The sequence below is a fragment of the Dama dama genome, chromosome 2, assembly GCF_033118175.1.
Source record: "Dama dama isolate Ldn47 chromosome 2, ASM3311817v1, whole genome shotgun sequence".
Lineage (NCBI taxonomy): Eukaryota > Metazoa > Chordata > Mammalia > Artiodactyla > Cervidae > Dama > Dama dama.
In genome coordinates this window covers 24,401,483-24,420,863 of record NC_083682.1, presented here as the reverse complement: position 1 = coordinate 24,420,863, position 19,381 = coordinate 24,401,483, and the positions used below count along the sequence as shown (strand labels likewise).

The window sequence follows — 19,381 nt, the reverse complement described above, 5'->3', positions numbered from 1 at the left end:
GCATCATGCGGCCCAGCGACAGCTCGTCCAGGTACAGGAGCAGGTCTCTGAGGAAGAGGGTGGGCGGCCGGCAGGGACCGTGGGGGTGTGCCTCGGAGAGGAGCCCGGTTGCAGAGCAGGTGGTGCCCTCCTGCGCAGCGCAGCATCAGAGTCATGCGCGCCCAGAGGGCCTACTGCTTAGCTAAACTTTGGACACACTCCAAATAAATGCCTTGGTATAGTTCACTGACTCCTTTGAGAATTTTTGTGATTTGATTGGGATGTATATTCACAGTTCTTCTTACTGAGAAATCTGTTACAGCTGAGTCTGGAGGAAGGAATGTGTGAGAATTAGCTGATAAATGGATAGATGAGTTCCTTACATAACACAGTGGTTCTCTGGTTAAGATGGCCTTTATCCGTAGTTGCCTGTTTTTGCATACTCAGTCCAGTTGGACACTTTGAGACCGTATGGACTAGCCTTCCAGGCTCCTCTGATGCCTGGTCCATGGAATTCTCCACGCAAGAATGCTGGAGTGAGTTGTCACTTCCTTCTCCAGGGGATCTTCCCGATCCAGGGATGGAACTAGCCTCTCCTGTATCTCCTGCGTTGGCAGGCATGTTCTTTACCACTAATGCCACCTGGGAAGCCCCTCTCCGTAGTTGTAGGAATATACATTTTCCAACAGGTGGATACTGTCTAAAATGTTTACAAGTTAGTTCGGTATATTTTCTGCCTCCATTTCCCATATTGACAAACAATAGTTTGAAGCATTAGCCACAGGTGAGTATAGGAATAGGGAAGAATTTTCTAGTTGTCTTAAAATTTGGGACAAGCAGGTCCCATTTTCCAAGTTAATCTAATTGCAATCACTGTAGGAATAAATATCATTACCCGGTAGTGTAAGTACTTATCTTAAGAATAATATCAAACAACATAAAAAACAGTATATTTATATGATTTCTCAGAGTTTATGAAGTTCTTCTTGTACTTTCAGTTTCAAGACTGGTCTAACCTGAGACTCGCTCTATATGGGTACCTACCTCATATTTAAATGACCTCATTTGTTCAGGATTTTCTTTTTTGTTTAAACGATACCAGAATGGGCTTTTGGAATTAATGGATTAATGAAAAGTTAAAATAGCACAAAGGGCCAACTATATTTATCTTTACTTGACAATAATTTAAATAAAAGCAAACACTTCACTAAAATAGGAACTTACCAATAATTTTGCTCCTTTTCAGTCTTTCTTCATCCTCTTGGGCTTGTAAATTTTTCTGGCTACAAGTGATGAAAGACAGTTTAAGATTCAGTATTTGCTTAAAAAATAAACCTACTATGTAGTTTTACTCTTACATTCTGCATCATTACTACTAGAAATTTAACATTGGTAAGCAGAATAATGGCACCTAAAGGTATCCTTGTCCTGTGAATATAATATACCCATGATCTGTAATACACTCATCCCTTTGGTATCTGAAAGGGATTAGGTACAGGATCCCCATACTAAAATTTCTTGATGCTCCAGACCTTTATATAAAATGGCATAGTAAGGGCTTCCCTGATAGCTCAGTTGGTAAAGAATCTGCCTGCAATGCAGGAGATACTGGTTCGATTCCTGGGTTGGGAAGATCTGCTGGAGAAGGGGTAGGCTACCCACTCCAGTATTCTTGGGCTTTCCTTGCAGCTCAGCTGGTAAAGAAATACACCCGCAAAGCAGAAGACCTGGGTTCAATACCTGGTTTGGAAAGATCCCCTGGAGAAGGGAACAGCTACCCACTCCAGTACTCTGGCCTGGAAAATTCCATGGACTGTATAGTCCATGGGGTCACAAAGGGTCGGACATAGCTGAGCAACTTTCAGTTTTTTTTTATTTGCTTCTAAACCTGTGCACAATACTCTTGAAACTTTGCATCATTTCTAGATTACCTATAAAACCTAATAATGTAAATATTATGCAAACAGTTGTTAGCGTGAGGCAAATTTAAATTTTGCTTTCTTGTAATTTCTGGAATTTAATTTTTCCAATGCTTTTGATTGACAGTTGGTTGAATCAGCGGATGTGGAACTTAAGGATGTGGAGGGTCAGCTCTATACTACTTTAGTTGCAAAAGGGACTTTACAGAAGTAGCTCAGGATGTGAACCTTGAGTTGGTGATGTTATTGTGGATTATTTGCATGGGTTCAGTCCAATCAAATAAATCCTTAAAAAGGAAGAACTTTTTCCAGCTGAGTCAGAGAGGAGATGGAAGAAGGGGCAGAGATCTGACACATTAGAGAGAGGCTTGCAGCCCTGTTGTTGGCTTTGAAGGTGGAGGAAGTTGCGGAATGAGCCAAGGACTGCAGCACCTTCTAGAAACTGGGACTGGTCCTTGGCTGATAGCCAGCAACATAATAGGGCCTTGGTCCTAAACTTCAAGGAAATGAATTCTGTCAACAACCCAAATGAGAAGAAAATGGATTTTCCCCTAAAGCCCCTAGAAAGGAATACAGCCTGTGGATGCTAGCTGGGTGAGATCTGTATTAGACTCTTGACCTACAGAATATAAGATAATAAATCTGTATTGTTTTAAGCTACTAATTTTGTTATGGTGGCTTAGGACACTAAGATATATTGTTCAAAATTCCATCTTAATTAGTGTTTGATTATGAGTATGGATCAGAAAATTATATGAATGCTTCATTACTGGTGATCCTTTTAACCTTCTTTTGATCTTTACACATTTGTCCACTGCTCGATCTTTCAATGGACAATGTTCTTTTTTAATATTCTGAATCCATTCTGAAGACAGCACTTTCTCTACCTACTCTCCCATGATGGATTTCCTGTTAATTCTTAAGGTCTTCATCTTTGTCTATGAAGCTAGATGACCCAGGGTCACACTGGTAGTGACCTATTTTGTCTTCTGATGCCTCTTGTTTTCTCCTTGTTTCTAAGCTCTCTTTTGGATGCTTGTACCCACTGCACCAGCTCAGTGACTGTGTGGACAGAGGGCAGTTTACCTCTTGCTAACACCTTACTCTTACAAATGAATGAATCAGGGAGGACATCATGAACCTCAATTAGACCAATCTGATCCTCTTTTCAGAAATTTTGATTTAGAACTCAGATAATTTAAAGTAAATGTTGATATAAATAATTTATGGAGCTTCCCAGATGGCTCAGTGGTAAAGAATCCACCTGCCAATGTAAGAGATGCAGGTTCAATCCCTGGGTGGGGAAAATCCCCTGAAGAGGGAAATGGCGACCCACTCCAGTATTCTGGCCTGGAAAATCCCGTAGACAGAGGAACCTGTGGGCTAAAGTCTATGGGGTTGCACATAGTCGGACACAACTTAGTAAAAAACAACAGCAACAACAAATAAATAATGTATATCTCAAATGTTTGAATGTATCCTATATATATATGTATATAGTTATATATTTGTTGAATATATTTATGATTGAAATATACATACATTTGTGAACAATTGAAGCAGCCATTACTTTCTTTGTGCAGAGAGAAATGGAAGTAAATAGTCTGCAGAGAAAGAAACATGAATCAGGTATGTACTAGTTTGCTGTGTGATGCATAACAAATTACCACAAACTTGGTGGCTTAAAACAACACTAATGTGTTCTGCTACAGTTCTAGAGGAGAGAAATCCAAAGTCAGTTTCACTGGGCCTATACTTGGTTGTCAGTTATGCCATACCAGAGGCTTTAGGGGAGAAGCAATTCATTTCCTGGCTTTTTCCCAGCTTTTGAAGGTGCATTCCTTGACTTATGGCTCCTTCCTCCATCTTCAAAGCCATCAGCACAGCATCTTCAAATCTCTGCTTCCACGATCACATTACCTTCTTTTGTGTGGTAAAATCTCCCCTCTGCTCTCTCATATAAGGATGCTTGTGATTACAGTTAGTATCCATCTGGGCAATCCAGTATCCTCTCCCTATTTCAAGTTCTTATTCACTTTTACAAAGTGAAAATCCTTTACTTACATGCTCTGTGTGTTACATTTGCAGGTATCAGGTATTAGGGGTTCTTTGGGGTTCATCATTCATTTGGCCTACTACAAGATATTTGGGAAAAAACAGATAATACAGAGATAAATTAAGCACTCCCCTTTCCCGCCCCCGAGCTGGAGAGAGACTTAAAGGGAAGAGAATATCTGCCTTGTGCTTTTTAAAGGATTTCTAGATCCTGTTTCTAGCTCCTTTGCAGACCCTGCTATTTCTTACCTCCTAGGGTTTTATTCGGTATTCTTCTTATTATAATAAATACCCATTTTACTTAAGCTCGATTGGTTACTTTTCCCCATTTGTTTTCCCCCAACCAGGTGAATTCTAGGGTATTAATTCTTCTATAGATGATGACCACATTGGCCAGTTGCCACAGGCGATCAGTCTAGACTCTCAGTTACTGCCTCTGAATAACTGGTTTTCCTTTCAGTCCATTGCTTCTCAAAGTCTGTTCTCCCTCATCCTGATACTTCTTGGTCTGCAGGTTTTCTAGATAATGAGGACTGGCAGGGAAAGCTCTTATCTCAGAAAAAGTGGATAACTTCCATGTTATCTTGTTTCCTGCCTTAACTTTCTTCCCATTTAATATTTCATGATATAAGGAAGTGCTGAAGTAGGCTGGAGTTCACATATATCTGCACATACATAGTCAAAATCAGTGACGTAGTTTGGGGCAAGATGCTCAGTGAACTTCAGTTTTCTCATCTGTAAAATGGAGATAAAAATATCTGATTTTCAAGGTTGTTAAGAGGGTTAAATGATATATATGCTGCTACTGCTGCTAAGTCACTTCAGTCATGTCCGACTCTGTGTGACCCCATAGATGGCAGCCCCCCAGGCTCCGTCGTCCCTGGGATTCTCCAGGCAAGAACACTGGAGTGGGTTGCCATTTCCTTCTCCAATAAATGATATATATACATACGTTTAAGTACACTGTACAACACTGAGAAATGTTACTCTTCTTCCTCATTTTGTTGTTGTTTTTCACATTTATTATTTACAGTATTTGGCTGAGAGGGATGAAGCCAATAGTCTTGCAAATGATAAAATGCCCAGTAATAAGAGTTCACTTTTAATTACATGTGGTGGCATGTCTTAGACTATTTCAGTTAAGCTTATTTTAACAAAAAGGAAAAGCACAAGCTGTATTCCCCATTCCTTCATTTACAGAAGGAAATGAAGGTCAGAGAGGCTGTGTCACCTGCTTAAAAAAACACATTAGAGTCAGGATTAACATTCAGGTTTTCTGACCCTGGTTAGTATTTTTCTTTAATAATGATATTCTGTGTGTGAGACAGTCCAGTAAAAGAGTTTAGAACCTGTTTTTTTTTTTTTTTTTTTCCTTTGTGGCTGAATTACTTCCTTTAGACTTTGACTTTGCATCTGATATGGCATGAAGTTTTCCATTTCTTCTTATACATCTTTGATTTTATGGTCTTCAAGCATACTTTACTCCACTATGCATCCAAGATTTTAAACTGTCATTTTGCTTTTTGTTTTTTTAAAAATATTTATTGATTTATTAGACGTTAGGCATGTAGGATCTTTAGTTACAGCATGTGGGATCTAGTTCTCTGACCAGAGATCCAACCTGGGCCCCCTGCACTGGGAGCACAGAGTCTTAGCCACTGGACCACCAGGCAAGTCCTGAAAGTGTCATTTTTAGGAAACAGGCTTTCAAGGTTTCCTGTACAATGAGGATATAATTTTGTTGACTGCATCTCTCAAAACATCTTTTACAGTTTTATTCCTTAGACTATAAATGAAGGGGTTCAGAAGAGGGGTCACCATTATAGTGAAGACAGCAGTCACTTTATCAAATGCCAGGGACTGATTTTGGCTGGGTCTCACATACATGAAGATGTTGCTCCCGTAGGCAATAGACACAACAGTGATGTGAGAAGCGCAGGTGGAGAAGGCTTTCTGACGCCCTTGGGCCGAGGGGATGTGCAGGATGGTAGAGATGATGTAGGTGTAGGACACGGTGGTGATCACCAGCGAGGTCAGGAGGATGAGAGAAGACAAGAGGAAGCTTATCATCTCAAGGAGATGAGTGTCTATGCAGGCCGCCTGCAGCAGAGGGGCGATATCACAGAAGAAGTGATTAATCTCCTTCTGGCAGAAGGGCAGCCTGGACAGCAGAATAACCGGGCAGAGCACCGACAGGAAGGCCCCCACCCAGCAGCCCAGAACCAGCAGGAGACACACCCTGCTGTTCATGATGGTGGTGTAGCGCAGGGGGTTACAGATGGCCACATAGCGGTCAAAGGACATCACCACCAGCAGGATGAACTCCACTGTCCCCAGGAAGAAGAAGAAGTATGTTTGGCTGATGCAGCCTGCAAGGGATATAGTCTTCCTGTCCTTGAGGAGAAAGGATAACAGTTTGGGGGTAACTGAGGTAGTGTATGAAATGTCCAGCAATGACAAATTACTGAGGAAGAAGTACATTGGGGTTTGGAGGCGATTATCAGCCCATATTAGGGAAATGATGACACCATTTCCTGTTAGAGTGAGCATGTAAGTAAACAAGAGGACCACGAAGAGGAAAATCTGAAGCTTTTGGCGAGCAGGGAAGGCAGTCAGGATAAATTCGGTCACTGTGGTCTGATTTTGCACATCCATTGAGTGCAGAGCAAGGTGGGCAGCATGTCTCTGAAAAAATAATAAAATATAAAGATGAAATTCAACTTAAACTTTCAACTGTCAATATCATTGCTAAGATGCAGTAGAAAAAGATCTGAATGAAGAGTCGAGGGTGATTTGTTTTCCTTCTCTCTGTAACCCCATTAAAGGGAGGATCTTGGATCAATGCCTTGAGTTCCCTAAACTCAGTGTTCTCATATTAAAATTTTTAGTTGAATAGAATTATCTTTGTGATTCCATAAAAATCTAGTCTTCATGATTTTATTCTTTTTTTATACAAATCTTCCATTTTTCATTTTCACCTTTCCTAATGTTATTTTCCCAGCTAAATTCTGTGCCTCCTTAACTGAGAATCCAACCAGTCAACTTGAAAAATGGAAAAAGGAAATGTTAATAAAACTGAGTTGCTTTTTTCAAAGGTATTTCAATGTTTCAGGTATTGTTTAAATCAAAGAGCAGAGACAATGAAAACTAGACAGTCAAATGAAAGGGGACTTGTTTCTGTCTCTCCTTGCTTTCATTATCAATATTATATTGGGTATCAAGTTGTACCCAAGTTACTTTGCTGTAGTAGTAGTTGATCTCTCCATCAGGCTGCAGAGGTTTTCTTTGTTTTTATTTTCCATAATGATATAAATTTTTATGTTTACACTGTTATGTTTACACTGTTATGCAACAAGTAGGTCAATGGTCTGTGTTTCACAATTTGCAAAAATGATTTGATACATTTTGAAAAATTGTTTTTGGGAAAATGGTCAATGTGGTTCTTTTTTGGTCGTGTTATATCCATGGCAGCATCCAGAAGAATAACAAAATTTCCCCTCCCATTTCCCAACTGATTCTTTTTTTAATCTTTTTAATTAAAATTTATTTATTTGTTTTTTGGCTGTGCTGGGTCCTGGTTGCTGTGTGGGTTTTTCCCTACCTGCAGCGAGTGGGGGCTGCTCCCTGGTGTGGTATGTGGCGACTTCTCTTGTTGTGGAGCACAGGCTCTGGGGTGTGTGGGCTTCAGCAATTGTGGTGCAGGGGCTCATTGCTCTGCGGCAAGATCTGCGTTGATCTGCAGTTCGATCCCTGTCAGGATCGAACCCGTGTCTCCTGCATTGGCAAGTGGATTCTTTACCACTGAGCTACCAGGGATGCCCCCTTTCCTCCAATTGATTCTTATAGGTTCTCTCACTCATCTCTTATGTTCTTTTCAGCCATTTGAAGGTCATGTTTGATATTAATAGTATTTCAAATACGGATACAGATAATTTGAATCACTCACTTTTATCTCTGGATACTGCTCAACTTTGTTGAATATCTACTGTATAGAACATAGTTGCCTACTGTCATTTGTTGTATTATTTTGTGACTATTCCTTAAGTATCAAGTTAAAACAAGATACTCATGAACCCTGCCCTGGATTCTTTCTGGGTTTGGAGCCCATCTGGTTCCTCTTTAAAGGAGGTCAGTTTCCTTGGACTCTACCTGGGGTAAATAACTTCTAGTAACTGCCTTTTGACTTAAAGACAGCTTTTTTTTTTTTTTTTCTGGTGAACAAATTTCCATTTGAAATGTTGGCTGTGACTTCTGTGGTCCTGTAGGAACCTCTTTATTTCTATTCAGCTCTCGTTTATCCCACACATCAATGTATCCTTCTTATTTTAATAACAAGTGTTTTGTCTTCACCTTCTCTGTTCTAGCCAGGAAATATTGGTTTCTTAGAATTTTTAACTTTTCTAGGTCGATGAATAAACTCCTTTACAAATGCATACTTGTTTCTGTTCATCTCAGAATATTTTTTGAATGTAATAGGATTTGAACAGCTTGACTTGCCGTTGAACTAACAGGAGAGCTCATTTACTTTCTCTTAAATCCTGGGCTCCAATTTCCACATCTATAAAAAAGAGTATCGATCATCTACATTTTCCTTCCAGTCTAAATAATATCTTTTGCTTTCCATAAAGGCAGTCATAGTCTCTATTTAAGCCCCCATTCTTTGGGTACAAGCCCCATTCATTTATTTATTAAATAAATAAAACGGCAAGGTGGAGCTCCCTGCTTAAGCATGAGGGTGCAGCTGTTCGAGATTAAACTCAGGAGTCTGCATTTTCATGTATCAAATCCAGATTTTACCATAATCTGTACCTTCCTGACGTGTGTCACCTTTTCTCTAGTTGTAAGTGTAGGATCCATGTAGTTCTAGAAAACTGATTGCTGCCATATTAATGCTGGATGTGGGGAAGGGACCCAAATGCCAATGAGTCTGATAGATCTGATCTTTCAGGGTTTAGAGGTAGGGGGCATCACAAGAAGATAACAATAGCCTAGGATAAAAGAGAGTAGTTTACAGCTGCAAAGTCCATTATTTCATTTCTTCAAATAACCTTCCAAATTGTTATAAGGCAGTTTTTTTCACCTTCTTTTAGGCTATCAGAAGTCTTCAAAGGGTCTCACCCATTGACACAGGGTCTGGGTACCAGAAGGAAGTCTTTCTACCACAAAATATTCTAATATTCACTCCTCTCCTACTGCTCCTGCACCCAGATAATAAACTTCCAAACTATTAAAGTGAGAAATAGTTTCTGGGTGAACCAGTGTTAATGTTATTGAGGCTTAGTACAGTAGTAGAATTGAGCACACTTTGTAGAGAAGTAGACTTGCTTTGATAGTACCTTTCATTTCTAGGTCACCATCTTCATCACCAACAACACTAGATATTGATAAGTATTATAACAGAATACTGTGGGTTCTCAAGAAGTTGCTTCTCATCTATTCTACTGTTTCTTCCATTTGTCTATTTCCCCACTGCCATAATGTTTTCCATTTGCTATATAGTCTTTGATGACCCTGATATGAGCTTGAATTCCCTTTTATTGTAAAATGTGAATAACTTGGTATCTTTAAAGCATTATGCCATTTTTCAACAATAAAAATATGAGATGTTCAAACACAGAGTTGGTATTTGCCATGATTGTCATAGGATTACATAACTATGGAAAAACGGTACTGGGATCTTTATATTCTGTTGTAGTTTGGTCAAATAAACTTCTATGAGAAGAACTAAAGATATAGCATTGCTCTCATTTTTGGAGTCTCTCAAGTTCACGATAGTGAAGAAAACCTGGGTTTGTGTTAGCTTTGTCTTGATGATCTCTCTGCCCTCAGGATTCCATCATGTCCAGGAGGAACGGTTCTGGACCACGACAACCTGTGTGTAACAATTTAATTACAACCTTGCCAAATGAGAATTTTCTTTTGGGGACCATTTTTCTCATTACCATTTCTGTGGATCGTTGCAAAACTGCATAAAATCGCACATTTCAAGAATCCAATTCAGTCAGGAATTTGTGAAATGATGAAAAGAGCCTCGTAGGTATCAAAATTGGAGAACCTGTGTTATATTTTTTATTTGACCATGGAGAGCTTTGAGATCTTTCATAAGACTCTTTCATAAGCAACCTGAGTCTTATTTTCCTCCTCTCTAGAATGAGTTACAGTCCTAATGGCAGATTGATAGCCCTAACACAGGAGATATCACAGTGATTTATACATACTTTGTGTTCAACAGATAACAGAAAAGGACTAAGATGTAGGTGGGGGGATGGGGAATCTGTGCTGCTATCAGGAAAATATGAAAAAGTTTAATTGTAGCTGAGGGACATTAAACACATGAATTTACATAATTATGGGAAAGCTATCACCTTTGACTTCTGTCATAAGTAATTTTTTTTGGCAAAGCAGTAATTGGACTTTAACTCATAAAATATACATATAAACAAATTTACTAAGACCTAGATTCTTAAAATATAAATATGGGTAAATGCATAATAAAATATACTTACATCTTCCTGAATGTAGAACTTGTGGCATTTTCTTCATTCAATTATCAAAAATTTTGTCCTTCTTCTTATGCCTTCCATCCATCATTCCTTATATTTTTTTACTGCTTTGATTTTGAATTCTGTATAAATCTCTCTGTCTTACTCTGAAGCTCTTCCCCATATAATACACACCCCTTTTCTCAAAACACACCAAATGGTTATTCAGTTTTTGCTAAAGTACACCATCTGCTTCATTTGAATGAAAAAGTGTCCTTTTATAAGCTCCTATTACTTTCTCCAGTTTTCTTTTATTCTTACAGAAAAGTCTAAGTTTTGACTTGTACTAAGTCCAAGCATTATGTTATCACTTAATCTTTTTTTAATACACATAATCGGTATCACATTTTTGCCAAAATGGCAGAACGATAACTTTGATGATGACTCAGAAAGTTAGACCCAGTAAATTAAGAGCAGGTCTTCTGACTTCTGGTTTATGCCTCTGACAAAAAGACTGAAAGATTTTCTTCCCAAATCTTCCAAATTTCAGATCTTGTTTTTCAATATAGAAAGGTAATAACCTGGCAATTCGGTTAATTTCTGTATCTTCTGTGGATCTATTCAGAAACTTGGAACTATTCAAAACCGCAGACTGTCAGGTTAGAAGAGAACTAAAGGGCAAATGAGATAGTCTGGTGCTAAAACATTCCGCATTGCCTCTGTTGTCTAGTGATGTGAAGCTCTCTATTTCCTGAGGCATCTCATTCTGCTTTATTGGTTTTGGTTGTTAGAAAAAATTTATATTTGCATTCACTGAACTACCTTTCTAAATTTTCATCACTTTGTTTAGTCACTCCTGTTCATTCAGTTGGCATATTGTGACTTGATTTTAGACATATTCACCTTATTTGCTTTCTTTAGGAAATGATGTTAGCTTGTGATTTGTAAAGTGATTACAACTAGAAGAACTGTGATATTTAAAGATTTTTTAAAATTTACCATTAGAGGTTTGGTTTAGAATGGCTCTTGGGATTTTGGCATTAAAAAAGGTTAATTATTATTATTGCAATCTTGGGATATTAGAACTGAAGTTACTAATGACAGAAAGTTAAAGTCTCCTGAGAGACTGTCTTGGGTGCTTATTTTATTTATCTAAAGAAAAACTTAGACATCTGATTTAAAGTTTCAGTGAACTAGATACTTGGAAAATTTAAAAAATATTTATAATGTGTTTAGTAAGTTTTAAGATGCTTGTCAAAATGAGATTACTTATATAGATGAAGGTGTATGTACATATTTAAAAAATTTACTGAGATAAGATTTATAGACAGTAAACATGTTTAAGTATATAATTTGTTGAACTTTGACAAATGTACACAGTTACGTAGCCACCATTACCAGTACAACATTGGTTTAACATTACCTTAAACATTTTTCATGACCTTTTGCAAGTAAATGCTTTTCCCTCCATACCTCAGCACCTGACAACCACTGATGTTTTCTGTCAGCATAATTTGAATTTTCTAGAATATTATATAAGTGCAATCTTATATTGTCTATGAACCATGTATCTTGATAAGATGTTAATATCCAAAACACATGAGGAATTTATATATTGCAATAGCAAATATATGTATATTTGCTAAATAAATAATATATTACTTATATATGTATTATTTGCTAAATAAATAATATAACTATATATATATTTGCTATTGCAATATTTTAGTTCCTCATGAGTTTTGGATGTTAACATCTTATCAAGATACATGGTTCATAAATATTTCTCCTGTTGCATAGATTGCCTTTCACTTTGTTGATTGTTGGTCCTTGCTTGAGCTTTTTGGGTTGTTGTCTTAGTAATTGTTAACTGTCATTGTGTTGGTGGGATTGTCATTTAGCATGCTAATGAATTATAATGACCATGTGGTGAGGCTCAAGATCAAAACTTCCGCCAGCTTGGGCCTAGTTAGTTCTACCCAGTGTTTTCCTCTTTGCAGCTTCCTCCTGAAATTTAGATAAGAATAGTTGGTTTCCACTTGAGGGAGGGACCAGGTGTACAATTCTGGGATGACAGCCTTGGTAATGACTTGTGTTGGGCTTCTGACTTCAGAACTATAAGATAACAAATTTGTATTCTTTTGAACTGCTAATTTTGTTAGGGACACTAAGTAACTTTCAAAATTCTTCTTAATGAATGTCTGATTATGAGTACAGAGCAGAAAATTATATGGGTGCTTCATTCCTGGTGATACTGTTTTACTTTCTTTTGATCTTTAAACATTTGTTCACTGCTTTATTTTTTATGGCCTATGTTATTTTATAATATATTATAGTATTTGAATCCATTCTGAAGATAGCACTTTCTCTGCTTGCTCTCCCATGAGGGTTTCCTGCCAATTCTTAAAGTCTTCATCTTTGTCTACAAAGCTAGATGACCCATGACCAAACTGGTAGTGACCTAGTTTGATCTTTGAGATGCCTCTTGTTTTCTCCCTGTTCTCAAGCTCCCTTTTTAGATGCTTGTCCCCATTGTACCTGCTCAGGGGCTGTGTGGACAGAGGGCAATTTACCTTTTGCCAACCCCTTCCTCTTACAAAAAGAGAATTGGGGAAGACATCATCTCACTTCAGTGAGACCAATCAGACCATTCACTTCAGTGAACCTTTCAAGGAATTTGGATTTAGAATACAGGTAATTTAAAATACATGTCCTAAAATAAAATAGAGAATTCCTTAGTGGTCCAGCGCTTAAGATTCGGCACTTTCATTGTTGTGGGCCCAGGTTCAATCCCCGGTCCAGAAACTAAGATCCTGCAAGTTGTGCAGCACAGTAAAAAAAAATCCATGTAAATTGTATATATATCTCAATATATTTAAATATATTCAGCATACATGTGTATATATTGAATATACCTATGATGGATTTTTTTTTTTTTTGACCATGCCACACAGCATGTGGGATCTTAGTTCCCTGACCATGGATCAAACCTGTGCCCACTGCAGTGGAATTATGGAGTCCTAACCACTGGACTACCAGGGAATTCCCTGAAATATATATTTGCAAATGAGTGAAGCGGCCATTATCTTCCATATGCACAGAGAAATGGAAATAAATAGTCTGCAGAGAGAGAAACATGAAACTGGTATGTACTAGTTTGCTGTGATGCTATAGCCAATTACTTCATGGTGGCTTCAACAACACTAATGTGTTGCGTTACATCTCTGGAGACAGAAATCCAAAGTCAGTTTCACTGGGCCTAAACCTGGGTGTTGGCTGGGCCATTCCAAGGGCTCTGTGGGGAGAAAGAATCCTTTGCTTTGCTTTTTCAGCTTTGAGATGTGCATTCCTTGGCCTGTGGCTCCTTCCTCCATCGTCAAAGCCAGCAGCACAGCAACTTCAAATCTCTGCTTCTATGATCACATTACCTTCTTTTGTGTGGTCTCATATGACACTTGTGATGACAGTTAGTATCCACCTGTGTAACTCAAGATCCTCACCCTATCTCAAGATCTTTAATTTGAATGCCTCCTGCAGAATCCCTTTGCCATATAAATTTTATATGTTACTTAGATCCACAGGATCAGCAATTAGGTCTGGATATCTTTCAGGGCCATCGTTCAGCCTGCTCTAGAAAGCTAGAGCGAGATCAGAGATTCAGAGGGAAGAGGGTGTCTGCCTTGGATTTTTAAGGAGTTCTAGCTACTAATATTTGTCCTTAGCAGGTCTTGCTGTTTCTTACCTTCTGAGGTTTTATGTAGTATTCTTAATTATTATTGTAATACATACCAATGTTACTTAAGCTAGCTTGATTTACTCTTCTGCTTTTATTTTCCCCAACCAAATGCATCCTAGGACACATATTCTTCTGTAGATGATGACCACTTTGGGCAGTTGCCACAGACAATCAGTCTGGACTCATTGTCAGTTACTGCCTCTGAATAATTGGTTTTCCTTCCAACACATTGCCTCTCACAATCTGTTCTCACTCATCTGATACTCCTTGGTCTGCGGGTTTTCTCGATGATTAGAACTGGTGGGGAATGCTCTTATCTCAGAAAACATGGATAGCTTTTCATGTTAACTCTTTTCCCCTTAAGTTTCTTCCCATTCCACACTTCATGACACAGTGATGTGCGTAGGCTAGAGTTCACATATATCTGCATATATATATATATATATATATATATTCAAAACTAGTGATGTAAGATGCTTAATCTCAATGAGTCCGAGTTTTCTCAGCTGTAAAATGGGGATAATATCACATTCTCAAGGTTAAGAGGACTAAATGAGATATATATGTACATATTGGAGTATACTGTACAAACATTGGAATATGTTATTCCTTTCCTTAGCTTGTTGTTATTGTTATTATTATCCACATTATCTGGCTGTCAGGGTTGGAGCTCGTCATCCTGAATAGTCTGCAAAGACCCATAAAAAGTACTTACTTTTAATTACATGTGGTTTCATTTCTTAGACCATCATGGTTGAGCCTACATTAACAGAAAGAAAAAGAACCACGGACTATATTCCCCACTTTACAGATAATATGTTAGGTTCAGATAGGCTAAGTGTCACCTGATAAAAAAGTGATAGAGAGGGCTTAAAATTTCTGACTTCAGTGTTTTTCATTAATCCATGAAATTCTGTGTGTGAGAAGGTCCAGTAATAGAGTTCAGAGCATGTTATTTCCTCTGTGGCTGAACTGCCTCCCCTGGACTCTGACCATAATATTTTGCACCTGGTGTGGCACATAGTTCTTCCATCTCTTTGCACACATCTTTGGTTTTATGGTCTTCAAGCATGCTTTACTCCACCCTGTGTCCAAGATGTGAAAATGCCATTCTTAGCAAACAAACTTTCAAGGATTTCTGTGGAATTATGTTTCAAAGTTTCCTGGGCAATAAGGATATAATTTTGTTGACTGCATCTCTCAAAACTTCCTTTACCTTTTCATTCCTTAGACTGTAAATAAAGGGGTTCAGAAGAGGGATCATCATTGTGGTGAGGACAGCAGCCACTTTGTCAAATTCCAGGGAATGACTCTGGCTTGGTCTCACATACATGAAGATGTTGCTCCCGTAGGCAATAGACACGACAGTGATGTGAGAGGCGCAGGTGGAGAAGGCTTTTTGACGCCCTTGGGCCGAGGGGATGCGCAGGATGGTAGAAATGATGTAGGTGTAGGACACGGTGGTGATCACCAGCGAGGTCAGGAGGATGAGAGAAGACAAGAGGAAGTTTATCATCTCAATAAAATGAGTGTCTATGCAGGCCACCTGCAGCAGGGGGGCGATGTCGCAGAAGAAGTGATTAATCTCCTTCTGGCAGAAGGGCAGCCTGGACACCACAATAGTTGGGCAGAGCACCGACAGGAAGGCCCCCACCCAGCAGCCCAGAACCAGCAGGAGACACACCCTGCTGTTCATGATGGTGGTGTAGCGCAGGGGGTTACAGATGGCCACATAGCGGTCAAAGGACATCACCACCAGCAGGATAAACTCCACTGTCCCCAGGAAGAAGAAGAAGTATGTTTGGCTGATGCAGCCTGCAAAAGATATGATTTTCCTGTTTTCTAGGAGACAGGATAACAGTTTGGGGGTAACTGATGTAGTATATAAAATGTCCAAAAAGGCTAAGTTACTGAGGAAGAAGTACATTGGGGTTTGGAGGCGATAATCAGCCCATATTAGGGAAATGATGATACCATTTCCAGTTAGAGTGAGCAAGTAAGTAAACAAGAGGACCATGAAGAGGAAAATCTGAAGCTTCTGGCGAGCAGGGAAGGCAGTCAGGATAAATTCAGTCACTGTGGTCTGATTCTGTACATCCATTGAGTGCAGTGCAAGGTGGGCAGCATGTCTCTGAGAAAATAATACAATAAAAAGATCAAATTCAACTTAAACTTTCAACTGTCAATATCACTGATAAGACTTCCCTGGTGGCCCAGTGGTGTAGGAGCCACAGGAGGCATGGTTAGATCCCTGGGTTGGGAAGATCCCCTGGAGAAGGGCATGGCAACCTACCCTGGTATTCCTGCCTGGAGAATCCCATGAACAGAGGAGCCTGGCAGGCTACAGTCCATGGGGTCGCAAAGAGTCAGACATGACTGAAGTGACTTAGCACGCATGAAATATCATTCATAAAATGCAGTAGAAAAACATTTGAATAGAGTTGAGTGATTTATTTTCATTCTGCCTCTTACTCTTATAAGTGTAGCATCTTAGATAAATTACATGACTTCTAAGCTCAGTATTCTCGCATTAAATTTTTTCTTTGTATTAAGTTGTCTTCATGGTTCCATAAAATTCTAGTCTTTATGATTTTGTTGTTTTTTTATACAACAGTCCTTCCCTCTTCTATTTCACTCTTCCTAAACTTCTATTTTCTTAGCTAAGTTCTGTGTCTACGAAGAGAAATCTACTTCACTATTTCTGTCAGTTTGGAAAATGGAGAGAATGTTAATAAAAGTTGAGTTACTTTTCTCAGTTATTTCAAATTTTCAGATGTTGTCTAAATAAAAGAGCAGAAAAGTCGAAACTAACCAGGACAGTCAAATAAAAGGGAATCTGTAACAGCTGTCCTCACTTTTGTTATTGATATTGAGTATCTGATGGTACCTAAGTTTTTTTTGATATAATAGTAGTTGAGTTCTCCATCAAAAGTGTATAATTTTTCTTTGTTTTTTTCTACAATGATAGAAGGTTTTTATGTCTACACTGTTATAGGACAAGGAGGTCAGTTATACATATTTCATTATTTGCAAAACATTTTATATATTTTGAAACACGTTTTCTTGAAAATGATCAATGTGTATCTTTTTATTCTTTGCAATTCTAGATCTATGGCAGCATCCAGTAGAGTAACTTTCACCTCCCATTTTCCAACTGATTTTTGTAGGTTCTCTCAGAGAGGACCCTTATACCTTATATTCTTCTCAGCCATTTGATGATCAGGTTATTAACAGTAGTGGAAAAAGTGGATGCAGATAGATGGTGTTTGAAGCCCTCAATTTAATCTTTGGATACTGTTCAGCTTTGCTGAGCATTTATATCATGTCTATAAAATACAGTTGACCCACTCCTTTGGTGTATAATTTAGTGGCTAATCCTTTAGTTTTAAGTTAAAGCAAGCCAAATATAAACCAGTGCTGGGTACTTCATAGTGGCTCAGTGGTAAAAGAATCCACCTGCCAATGAAGGAGATGCCAGAGATACAAGCTCGATCTCTGGGTTGGGAAGATCCCCTGGAGGAGGAAATGGCAACTCACTCCAGTATTCTTGCCTGGGAAATCTATGGACAGAGGAGCCTTATGGGGTACATTCTAGGAGGTTGCAATGAGTCCCACATGACTGAAGTTACAGAGCATGCATAGATGACTGTGCAATAGATATACTTACATCATATTGATTGTAGAACAGTTGGGATTTTCTTCACTCAAATATGTTAAGAACTTTGGCTATTCCTACTGCTTTCTGTCCATTTTCTTTAAATTCTCTTACTGCTTCTATTTGAATTCCATATAACTCTCAGTTTTAGTCTGAGACTCTTCCACATATGATAACACATCCCCTCTTACAAAACCACATCGAAGGGTTTTTCAGTTTTTGCTGAAGTACTTCATCTTCTTCACTTGAATGAAAAGCAGAAACAAACCAATAAAACATAACCTGTCCTTTTATAAGCTCTGATTACTTTTCCTAATTCTTTTTCTTATCCCTGCAGAAAAAAATGTCTCGACTTACACTAAGATTAATTCCAAGTGTTGTATTATCATTTAATCTAATATTTTATAAATTCAGTGAATCTTAATCTTAGAATGTTTCTCTAGGTTTTAAGTAGTATGTATTTTGGATCACAGTTTTCCAAAAAAAAAACCGACAAAAAAGCCAGAATGGTGAGTTTGGTTAGGACTCAAGAAATCAAACCCAATGAATTAAGAGCAGGTCCTCCGACTTCTAGTTTAGATCTCTGGCAAGAAGACTGAAAGACTTTGTGACTGAAATCTTTCCGAGTTTCAGATCTTTTTTTTTCATGTAAGTTTATGTTTGTTCTGATAATTTCTATGTCTTCTGTGCATCCATTCAGAAACTTGGAGCTATTCAGGATCACAGACTATCAGATGAGATGAGAACTAAAAGGCATATGAGACAGTCTGGTGTCAAACTATTCTGTCCTGTCTCTGTTGGCTAATCATGTGAAACTCACTGTTTCTTACAGGGTCTCATTCTAGTTTATTGCTCCTGATTGTTAGAAAATTTCATATTTGCACTGACTGAACTATCTCTCTGAAGTTTCATCTTTTATTTTTGTCACTTCTGTTCATTCATCACCCATATTGTAACTTGATTTCAGAGAGAGATATATATATATACTTAATTTACTTTCTCCTGGAAGTAATACTACCTTGTGCATATTAAGGTGGTTACGACTGGATGAATGCGATATTTAATGATTCTTTAATTCTCTTTTGAGAGTTTGCTTTAGAATGGCTCTTGGGATTCTGGCATAAAAAAAGTTTAATTATAAGTAGTGCAATCCCAGGATGTTAGAAGTGAAGTAACTAGTCACAGAAAGTTAAGGTGTCACCTGGGAGACTCTCCTGAGTGTTTATTTTATTTATTTAAAGAAAAACTTATAGCTCTGCTTAAAGCCTCTAGAAACTAAAAATTTGGATAATTTAAATTAAAAAAAACACATTCGTCATATATTAAAACCAACTGTTTTTCAAACGGAAACTATTTACATAGATATATGTCTATGGACATATTTTAAAAAACCTGTAGATTGACTATACTTCAATAAAAAACAACATCCACTGGGGAAAATATTTTATTGAGATATTATTTACAGATAAGAGATAAATTTAAACATATAAATTTTTGAGTTTTGACAAATGTATGCATTCAGGTAGCCACCACCACCAGTAGATCAATGGTGTGA

The 19,381-nt window shown here is 38.1% G+C and overlaps 2 protein-coding genes across 2 annotated transcripts; both read right to left on the bottom strand.

The window, feature by feature from the left end:
- Positions 1 to 5,660: 5,660 nt before the first annotated feature.
- On the bottom strand, positions 5,661 to 6,608 carry LOC133068296 (olfactory receptor 6M1-like). The gene has a single exon (XM_061159560.1). The coding sequence runs from the start codon at positions 6,606 to 6,608 to the stop codon at positions 5,661 to 5,663; it is 948 nt and encodes a 315-aa protein (XP_061015543.1).
- An 8,716-nt stretch (positions 6,609 to 15,324) lies between these two features.
- LOC133068291 (olfactory receptor 6M1-like) lies at positions 15,325 to 16,272 on the bottom strand. The gene has a single exon (XM_061159547.1). The coding sequence runs from the start codon at positions 16,270 to 16,272 to the stop codon at positions 15,325 to 15,327; it is 948 nt and encodes a 315-aa protein (XP_061015530.1).
- Between the last annotated feature and the right edge of the window lie 3,109 nt (positions 16,273 to 19,381).